We start from the raw sequence: 11,582 nt of genomic DNA, 5'->3' as shown, positions 1-11,582 counted from the left end.
CAGATCAGTTCGTCGAATTTTGCACTTGGACCTTCATTATCACACGTACAAAATCATGGTGGTTCAAGAACTGCAGCAAAATGATTTCGTACGGTGGTTTACGTTCGCAGAAAGAATGCTGGAACTGCTGAGGGATACTGCTGTGCTGAGAAATGCTGGAACTTTTCCGCGCGTCTGCAAGAATACTTGGACAAGAACGGCCGCCATTTAGATGATGTCATTTTTCAAACATGAATTACATTTTTAAAATGTCTTTGTTACAGTGTATTACATGGCATTATATATGTAGTCTTAAAAAAAAAAAAAATTGAAATTCGACTAAAAATAACTGTGTACGAGTTTTCTGAAAATCGTCACACCTCCCTGACGGACCCTGTATATATATATATATATATATATATAATAAACAGGAATTCAATTCCTGCGTGCGGCTAAGTGTGAAAAACTCTGACTAAACCTGGGACTCGAACCAAGGACCTCCATCACGTACGCGGTGATAGCCCACTGCGCTATTGAGCCAACCGAATTTTCCTTAGAAATTTTCCACATTTAACACTGCGAGCTTTATAATGACCAATGTCTTACGTGCCTGTAAGGCAGACCCCCTATGTGAGCGTACAGTGCATTCAGAAAGTATTCTGACCCTTTCACTTTTTTCACATTTTGTTATGTTGCAGCCTTATGCTGAAATCGTTTAAATTCATTTTTTCCCCTCATCAATCTACACTCAATACCCCATAATGACAAAGAGAAACCAGGATTTTAGAAAGTTTTGCAAATTTATTAAAAAGAAAAAACTGAAATATCACATTGATAAAAGTATTCATACCCTTTGCTATGACACTGGAAATTTAGCTCAGGGGCCTCCCATTTCTCTTGATCATCTTTGAGATGTTTCTACACCTTGATTTGAGTCCACCTGTAGTAAATTAAATTGATTGGACATGATTTGGAAAGGCACACACCTGTCTATATAAGGTCTCACAGCTGACAATGCATATCAGAGCAAAAACCAAGCCTCATGGCCACTCTGCCATAAAGCCCAGATCAGTGGAGTGTTGCAGTGATGGTTGTCCTTCTCGAAGTTTCTCCCATCTCCACACAGTATCTATTTTGACGCAGACCCCATTTTGACTCCGTCGACAGTTGCAAAACCGATCCCAGATCTATACAATATATATATATATATATATATATATATATATATATATATATATATATATATATATATATATATATATATATATATATATATATACACACAGTGAAACCTTGACTTACGAGTTTAATTCGTTCTGTGACCGAGCTCGTAACTCAATTTGCTCGTTTCTCAAATTAAATTTCCCCATTAAAATGAATTGAAATGCTATTAATCCGTTCCAGCCCCCCAAAAACCACACCAATTTTTTTTAAAATATATATATATAAATATCTCGCGCTTTATATTTCACCTGTATGCAGCATACAAGTTGGCAGGATGGCCTGGACTGGAGGTATGCACACTTGACTCTAAACTGTCCAGCCTGGGTTTGAATCCCGACCCAGCTATAACCTGTCATGTCGGTGTTTCACAGGCAGGGTGATTCATCAATGTGTGTACCGCTAAACTGGGCGCCCGTTTGCGTCCCATTAGTTGTTGGATGTTAAGGATCTCACCGTGTCTTCCACAAAGAGAAGGCGAGCTATCGCCGGCACTCTGAACAAGTTGTGGCCTGGCATGCTCTTCTCCTCTGCCGTTATATACGTCCTCCTCGGCATCTTTTTCCAGAAGAGCCCTGTCTCGTCACAGTTGAAGATTTGCTGGGGGATGTATCGTTCGGCTTCTATCAGTTCGGCAAAAGTTATAATAAAATCTTCAGCTGCCTTCACATCCGAGCTTGCTGCCTCACCATGCCTGACGACGGAGTGAATGCCGGTCCTCTTCTTAAAATTATCAAACCATCCCCGACTGGCTTTGAATGACTTCCGATGCCTCGTCCGTTGATGTTCCCGCCGCCTGCTGCACCAAATCCCCGTAAATGTCTCGGGCCTTCTCACACATGATGCTCTCGGTCACGGTATCTCCTGCAAGCTGCTTCTCCGTCAACCACACAAACAACAACTTCTCCATCTCTTCATGGACAGAGGTCCGGAGCTTTGAAATAATCTTAATGCCCTTGGCTGGCGTTATAGCCTTTATCGACTCCTTCTGCTTCAAAATCGTACATATCGTAGAAGTACTACGATCGTACTGCCTCGCCAAGTCGACAACACGCACACCTCGCTCATGTTTTTCGACGATTGCGTGTTTTATATCCAAGCACATCATCCTCTTCTTCTTCTCACCACTGCCCTTGGCACTCAATTTCTTAGGACCCATGGTTAAAACTAAGAAATTTTCCAAAATAACAAAAATGCGAAAACAAAGCAGCAGCGATATACGGTAGAGATGCTTGCACGGCAAGATAACCACGTGACCTGAACCCACCTAGTGGCGGGTGGCGTAAGCTCGTAACTCAGATCTCGGCTCGCATCACAAAGCAAAAAACCGCCCGAGCGACGGCTCGTATCTCGGAAAACTCGTAAGTTGGTGCACTCGTAAGTCAAGGTTTCACTGTATATATATATATATATATATATATATATATATATATACGTCGTTACTGAGGAACGAGCTTATTTTAGCTGAGGCTAATGACTGTACCTGAGTTGCTGTGTTGTCATGATTTACACCAATCATAATACAAACAATTACTTTGCACAAATGTATTTGTTGTGTTTGTGATATTACATTTTTATCGGCAATTTAGGTTGAAGATTTCGGCTGAATGTTTTTTTTTCAAGAAAGAACCCCTCTGCACATACATAGGGGAGGGTAGGTACAGACTGGAAGTTTGGGACGATTACACCTCACCACCACGTAATTCAAAACACCTCACCACCACGTAATTCAAAACACTTCACCACCACGTAATTCAAAACACCTCACCACCAAGTAATTATAAATACCTCACCACCACTTAAATCAAAACACCTCACCACCATGTGATTTAAAAATACCTCACCACCACCACGTAATTCAAAACACTTCACCACCAAGTAATTTAAAACACCTCACAGCCATAAAACACGTAATAAAAATACCTCACCACCACGAAATTAAAAACACCTCAGCCATAAAACACGAAATAAAAACACCTCACAGCCATAAAACACGTAATAAAAACACCTCACCACCACGTAATAAAAACACCTCACAGCCATAAAACACGCAATAAAAACACCTCACAGCCATAAAACACGTAATAAAAACACCTCACCACCACGTAATAAAAACACCTCACAGCCATAAAACACGTAATAAAAACACCTCACAACCACGTAATAAAAACACCTCACAGCCATAAAACACGCAATAAAAACACCTCACAGCCATAAAACACGTAATAAAAACACCTCACAACCACGTAATAAAAACACCTCACAGCCATAAAACACGCAATAAAAACACCTCACAGCCATAAAACACGCAAAAGAAACACCTCACAGCCATAAAACACGCAATAAAAACACCTCACAGCCATAAAACACGCAATAAAAACACCTCACAGCCATAAAACACGTAATAAAAACACCTCACCACCACGAAATTAAAAACACCTCACAGCCATAAAACACGCAATAAAAACACCTCACAGCCATAAAACACGTAATAAAAACACCTCACCACCACGTAATAAAAACACCTCACAGCCATAAAACACGTAATAAAAACACCTCACCACCACGAAATTAAAAGCACCTCACAGCCATAAAACACGTAATAAAAACACCTCACCACCACGAAATTAAAAACACCTCACAGCCATAAAACACATAATAAAAACACCTCACAGCCATAAAACATGTAATAAAAACACCTCACAGCCATAAAACACGCAAAAAAAAACACCTCACAGCCACGAAATTCAAAACACCTCACCACCACATCATTTAAAAACACCACACCACCATGTAATTCAAAACACCTCACAGCCATCAAACACGTAATAAAAACACCTCACAGCCATAAAACACGTAATAAAAACACCTCACAGCCATCAAACACGTAATAAAAACACCTCACAGCCATAAAACACATAATAAAAACACCTCACAGCCATCAAACACGTAATAAAAACACCTCACAGCCATAAAACACGTAATAAAAACACCTCACAGCCATCAAACATGTAATAAAAACACCTCACAGCCATAAAACACGTAATAAAAACACCTCACAGCCATCAAACACGTAATAAAAACACCTCACAGCCATAAAACACGTAATAAAAACACCTCACACCCATAAAACACGTAATAAAAACACCTCACCACCACGAAATTAAAAACACCTCACAGCCATAAAACACGTAATAAAAACACCTCACCACCACAAAATTAAAAACACCTCACAGCCATCAAACACGTAATAAAAACACCTCACAGCCATCAAACACATAATAAAAACACCTCACAGCCATAAAACACGTAATAAAAACACCTCACCACCACGAAATTAAAAACACCTCACAGCCATAAAACACGTAATAAAAACACCTCACCACCACGAGATTAAAAACATCTCACAGCCATAAAACACGCAATAAAAACACCTCACAGCCATCAAACACATAATAAAAACACCTCACAGCCATAAAACACGTAATAAAAACACCTCACCACCACGAAATTAAAAACACCTCACAGCCATAAAACACGTAATAAAAACACCTCACCACCACGAGATTAAAAACATCTCACAGCCATAAAACACGCAATAAAAACACCTCACAGCCATCAAACACATAATAAAAACACCTCACAGCCATAAAACACGTAATAAAAACACCTCACCACCACAAAATTAAAAACACCTCACAGCCATAAAACACGTAAAAAAAACACCTCACAGCCACGAAATTAAAAACACCTCACCACCACATCATTTAAAAACACCTCACCACCAAGTAATTCAAAACACCTCATCACCAACTAATTCAAAACACCTCACCACCACGTAATTATAAATACCTCACCACCACTTAAATCAAAACACCTCACCACCATGTGATTTAAAAACACCTCACCACCATGTGATTTAAAAACACCTCACCACCACATAATTCAAAACACATCACCACCACATAATTCAAAATACCTCACCACCACATTTTTAGAAACACTTCACAACCACGGAAACAAAAGTTTGAGGGAGTCGTTAAGTGACAACACAGACACTGCCCAGATGTGTAGATATATAGATAAATGACTGCAACCGAGTTGCCGTTTTGTCATGGTTTAAACCAATCATAATGCAAACAATTATTTTGCACAAATATATTTGTAATATACGTAATATCACATTTTATAAACAATTGAAGTTGAAAAAAAAAATTCCTAAAAAAAAAAAAAAAAGGGAATTAAAAAAAAAAAAAACCCCTTCGGACATACAGACAGGAGAGATATGTGCATACCAGAAGTTTGGTACGATATCACAAAAGTTTGAGAAAGTAGTTTAGTGACAAGACAACACAACACAGGACAGACGCTGCACAGATATATACAGACTTGGCATTTAATATGGAATAATTTTTTTTTCTTGACTTGGGTTTACTTTCTGAACTCGGTATATCAATCTGGTGAGTTTCTTTTACACTTCGTTGATTTCTTTGTTAAAAGAACCATGTCACTGATTGTCTGTCGCAGCAAGAAGTCAATAACAGGATTATATCACAGGTGGCGTGACAAAATGTACGGACAGGTACATTTGAGGATTGGCTTCACAATCGGGTATATATGGGTTGTTGCGTTCTGTATTAGTGGAAAACAACTGCTGCACGTCCACAAAAGTTATTGCCGCTTCCCCTGGAGATGGTCCGTCAACTCGACAATGCTGTTTGTCATTTAGTGGTGGCTTTACGAAATTCCGGCATGAAACAGCATGCTATTGCTTGGCAGTATGGCATCACTCAAGATCAGGTGTCAAATATCCTGAAACGAAATGCTCAAAGGGGTGTCCCTACTCCAATACTGAGTCCAGGACGTCCCCGCAGAACCACAAGGAGGGATGATCACCAGCTGCACCGGTTAGTCCGCAATGGCCGTACCAAGTCAGCTAATCGGCTTAGGGCTGAGTGGCAGCAACTGACAAATGTGCCTGTATCCAGAAGGCTAGTCAACCAACGACTGGTTCAAGCAGGCTATCGTGCCAGGTGTCCCCTGAGAAAGCCACGTTTGACCAGACAACACCGCCAGCGCCGATTGCAGTGGGCCAGAGAGCACCGTCAATGGCAGCCAGGACACTGGAATCACGTGATCCTCAGTGACGAGTCTAGATTTCTGGTCTATCGTCAAGATGGCCGCGTCCGAGTGCACAGACAAGTGCATGAAGCCTACAACGAAGATTGTATAGTGCCAAGAGTCCAAGCTGGAGGTGGTGGGGTGACGGTTTGGGCTGCTTTTCATGCAGGGGGCAAAACTGACCTGGTTGTTCTGAATGGAAACCTGAACCAGTTCAAGCACAGGGCCATTCTGGAAGAAACATTGCTTCCATTTGTTCGTGCAGCCTTTCGAGGAAACTTTGTCTTCCAAGATGACAATGCACAGCCTCATCATGCTCGCATGATCCAACACTTTCTTGCTGACCGTGGTGTAGAGCATATGGAGTGGCCTGCCATGTCCCCGGATATGAATCCGATAGAGAACTTGTGAGCAGAATTAACGCATCAAATCGACAACTTGGACCAGCAGCCTGCCTCTGTGCGTCAATTGCAGCAGGCTATTGTCACTGCATGGCAAGCGATTCCTGTCCAAACCTCGGCAAATCTCGTGACACAGCATGCCTCGACGTGTACGTGCTCTCCTGAATGCTCGTCGGGGTTACACGAAGTACTGAACTGTAATTTTACTGTCCGTAATCCCAGTCGTAATTCGACTTTTGTTTTTGTTAAAAAAAATTTTGGCTAATGTGCAAAATAAAGAGATACTTCTGGAAAACGCACAGAAGTTTAACACAGTACTGTCCGTGAATTGAGTTCGATATCAGTTTCCATCACTTTCAAGGATCAATCTATGTGCTTCAAAATGTCAAATGTGGTTTTTGTTTCTTTTAAAGGTCACATTAACAAAATCTAGAATAATTTCAACATAATTCCAATGAACTTTTGGTTCTAAGTCATCTTGAAAAGTAAGTTCACCCCCACAAAAAAATATTCCATATGAAATGCCAAGTCTGTATATAGATAATATAATCTACATTTCCGGAATGTTAGGGACAATAGTCAGCTTAATGCATTGTCAGCAGAACAGTGCAGCACTTCCTCCAGGCACGGAGCCTGAAATGGTAGTTTTCCTCAATTCCACCAACAGTCAAGTAACAAAATAACAACATCATAGAACAAAACTCAACAGTGTCCCCTGTGCAGTGACCTCACCTGCCTTTTTTGCAAGAAGTCGAGCGCGAAGGAAACATTCTGCAGGCGATGAATCCGCAGCTTCCCTCGCTCACGTTTCTAGGGAGACGTGCAGGTAAAGCTTGAACCCATACATTCTTTATTAGCTCGAAATGCAAAACAAAAGTTGTACTGACTATGCTGTCAGGCTTTTGCAACAAAGGAAGGTAAATTGTATTGAAGGAACATGGTTCGATCCACATCAAACCACCAATAAACAAGCAATACAACGACAAAATTATTGGCTGTAATGTATGGAACAGACTTGGCATTGGATAAAGGATCTATTGGATCGAAGACTATAATGGAGAAAGCTCAATGAAGGAACAGCGTGTTGTTTGTTTTGTTATATCCTTGTTGTTTTACATCCTGCAGTCAATACTACAAATGTGCAAATTTCAAAGCATCAAGGATTTGAGTTTAAAAGTTTATAACATTGGAAAAGTCAATTTATTTCATATGCACAACAGGTGAGGAAATTTGGAGCTGGAAGGAAGGGGGTTAAATTGATCTCAGAAAAGGTAGATAATCAAGGATGATGGAAGCGTCGGGGAGTGTTGGGAAGAGTGGGGAGAAAAGGGGAAATGTTCTGCACTCCCCCCCCCCCCCTCATCTTGTCCTCCTCCCCTCCCCTTGCATTCATTTCCCCCACGCCATCTCTTCCTCCAAGTGTCCCTCTGTTTTATCCCTCTGCATATTGTTGTTTCCCCGCTTTCTACTGTGTGTTCTACCTGTTCTGTTCTATTATATTCTGTTCTGTGTTCCAGAACTTCCATGAGCGTCGACTTTGGACACAAAAAATATCCGAGAAGAGACTGGAGCACACGGGGAGGGTCAAATCCTACTGTATGAAATAAAGCGATCCTCTGTGCGTGTGATAATTGTAGAATTGAAAAGGGCTAGGCCAATGTCAAACAAATTTTGTATTTGTGCTGGGGGTCCCCAGGGTCAAGTCATGGGCACAAATCCCCCCCATGATGTAGGGGAGACTACTTGCAATTTTCCCCTGTACATGTGGTATATAATGCAAGTGGTTTAACGACCGATCGCTGCCTCAAGAAGGGATTTACACATAGTAAATAAATTACCCCAAATGTGAGTTCTCCAATTTATTTATGTGCATGAGATAAGGGACTGACCAGCTCAAGGATTTTCTGTATAGGGCCTAACTATGCAAACTTTGAGTCACAGTGTCAACGCACCAAGTGTATTATCCACAGCAATCACCACAAAGTAAGAGTGATCTGTTTTACCAGCTTTTCACCAGAAAGGACCTCCAGGAGAGAGATGAGGCTGTGCCCATCACGCAGATCTCTATACAGATCCTCAATCTGCTGCCCGACCTGCACGACACACGTACAAGCTCATCGAAGCAGAAATACAACAAGAGCACACCAAACCACCTATTGTGTTATACACCTCCCAATCACAAAATATCTTCCGGCAGCCAGGGAGGCATGTCGATGCATGCTCGCTAGGGAGCTCCACTCATCAAAATGAGATCATACCATTCGTAGCTACAATCTACAGAAAGCCTCTTCCTTCAGGCCTTGACAACCAGTCGAGGCAGAAAGGGCTGGCAATAAACGGGCGGTTTACGAAGGCCCTTCCAATCCCGGCTTCCACCCTCACCAACGAACAAATGTTTCTACGACTCCGGATAAGTAATGAACATGATCTGAAAATATTTTTAAATTAAAATGTTCATCCATCCCTTCACAATAACAATGACGAATTTCAATGTCCCGACCATAATTTGCAAGGTATTGGTCCCCTTTTTTTTTTTTTTTTTTTTTTGTATACAAGATCGAGGCTCGTGAAAGAGCGAACATTAGTCACACAGAAAGACAAACCGACACATAAAACATATAACATCGGGAGCGGTAGACAAGATGGGGAGAGAGGGGGAAGGACACAAACACAACATTTGAGAGCAGGGACCGAGAGACATGGAGACATCGAGAGATCTGTGGGAGGGAGAGGGCTTTGGGGGGGGGGAGGCATGGGAAGGGGGGGGGGGGTGGGAGAGGTATAAAACATATGGACACTGCCAGGACTTCCAGGAAAGAAGTTGGAATTTCAAACAAGGTGGATCTGGGGTGAATTAGCGGGGGTAGAAAAGATCAAGGTTTTGGATGGGGGAAGATAAGAGATGGTGGTGAACAGCTGTTTTAAAGACCTGGAGGGAGGAGTGGGATTGAAGGGAGTGAGGGAGTTTGTTCCAGAGGTGGGAGAAAAGAGGAATTGAAAGAGTGAAGGTGAGCAGAGAGCCGAGATTTCGGCAGTTTAACCATCAGAGGGTTGCTGGCAGATCTTGTGCGACCTGTAGGAATATTTGGGGGACAGAGCACAGAGAGAGCTGGAGGAGCAAGGCATTGCACAATCCATTAACAATTTAGCCTCACCCATTCCCGAAAGAGGAAACATACAAAATGTTTGTTCCTTTTTTAATCATTATTATTATTAGTATAGATGACTGATCCTCGCTGGTTTAATATATTTATGGCATGCATCAAACCCACACACCCAAACAGCATCTGAGCAAACACCAAACGGTTACGAAATTCCTCGATTTGTCGAAAGGCAAGTTTTGACAGCAAATTGCCATGGAATTCTGGCAGTTGGGTCATTAAGTGACATAGCAGTGTGACGGTTAAAACTGCAGCTGGGTATAACGTGGGGTTATACATTACATGTTCTTATCAATCGTCTCAAGCAGTAGAGGCCCAGTTTGGGGAGGAGGCGTCGCCCTCGGCCATCGTAAAAAGTGTGCAATGTCTACAAATAGGCCTGCAACGATTAATAGGCCTGTTTGTGAAATAGGCCTCACAAAACATCCGGCCATTCCACATTTATTTTAATAATATATTGTAACGTCTGCTCCTTGACAGGCAATGTGGGGATATCCGCCTTGCATAAAGTTCTGGTTGCGCCCCTGGCCGGGTCAAAGCTTAGCACGCGTTGCGTAGAACCGAGGCGCTAGGCCCACTCGATTAGGCTAGCATACCTTGTGGAGATGGCTGTTTACCCACTTGGTAAAAGTTTTCTTCTGTATACGTTCTCGTTCATCTGGAGAAAAAAAAGAAAAAGAAAAAAAAAATCAATGGTAATAAAATAAGAATAAAAATAAATAAATAAAAGATGACTCATAACACAAGACAATACAACTACCTGGCAAACACACAGATTCCTTCCATGTCGAGATGCAATGCTTCTGGGGTTCTGGCACATGTTTACATCAGAGTTGGCCGCCATTGTAACTCACCATCCCATAATCAGCCAAATCAATATTTAAACAGGAAAAACAAACTTCTTGCAACAAAACACCCGGCCATTCCAGCTGCTGACGTCGAGTCTGATGGCGGCAAGTTCCACAGAGCTCAATTTGACCTGGTGATGAAGATCCTGTTTTGCTATCTTGATCGAGAGTTGTACTGCGAGGGTCGTGTCGTGTCGTGTTCATGACGAGGTGTTTGGTGACATCTTCCCACTCAGGGCTTTGGTCACCTGCACCTGGTTTGTGAACGCTTACCTTGCCCTACGAAGTCGACCCACATTATTATATAGGTTTGTTGAAATGTGTGTATAATTTTGTGATAAATGTTGGGCATGTTGGGCCAAAATGACCTTCCCCATGTCCAAATTTCGTTTTGTGAAGACCGTTAATTCATTGCGCCTGGTTAGTCACGAGACAAGGGCACAAGACTTGCACTCAGCAGAGATCATTGCGATAAATATGTCGAACAAACGTTTAAAACAACAAACTGTTACCATTACGATTGTCCCAAACTGCGTTTTTACATCATCATATCACGTGACATGGTTGAACAAATCTTGGAGAATCAGTCAGACTCGAGTAAAAGTCACTACCCACTGGCTCATTGCTTTAAGAATCAAATGCTCGACTGGATTTTGAATCCCCAAGGATAACATTTGGTCGCACTCATTAGAAATGAAATATTGAAATCATTTTTATTTTCCAGCAAATCTCTTGGACCTGAGAATCTGGTACCGTTGGCAGGTTGGCACACTTAATATCATTCTCATAAACAACATTAATATACTCTTGACAGAGCGTCAGTGATGTCGACACAGTCTCTTGGCAAGGGT

The 11,582-nt window shown here is 41.7% G+C and overlaps 1 protein-coding gene across 1 annotated transcript in view; it reads right to left on the bottom strand.

Moving 5' to 3' along the window:
- The window catches only part of LOC137422397 (epiplakin), a 147,788-nt gene that overhangs the window by 127,761 nt on the left and 8,445 nt on the right, over positions 1–11,582 (bottom strand). The window contains exons 2-4 of the mRNA XM_078772581.1: positions 10,480–10,541; positions 8,726–8,815; positions 7,455–7,532 (exon numbers count right to left, since the gene is read on the bottom strand). Coding sequence (XP_078628707.1) covers positions 7,455–7,532; positions 8,726–8,815; positions 10,480–10,541 — 230 coding nt within the window. The remainder of the gene's footprint in view (positions 1–7,454; positions 7,533–8,725; positions 8,816–10,479; positions 10,542–11,582) is intronic.

This window comes from Myxine glutinosa, chromosome 2, assembly GCF_964187855.1.
Source record: "Myxine glutinosa chromosome 2, kmMyxGlut1.1, whole genome shotgun sequence".
Lineage (NCBI taxonomy): Eukaryota > Metazoa > Chordata > Myxini > Myxiniformes > Myxinidae > Myxine > Myxine glutinosa.
Note: the sequence above shows the minus strand (reverse complement) of the source record. Positions and strands in the feature narration are given on the sequence as shown.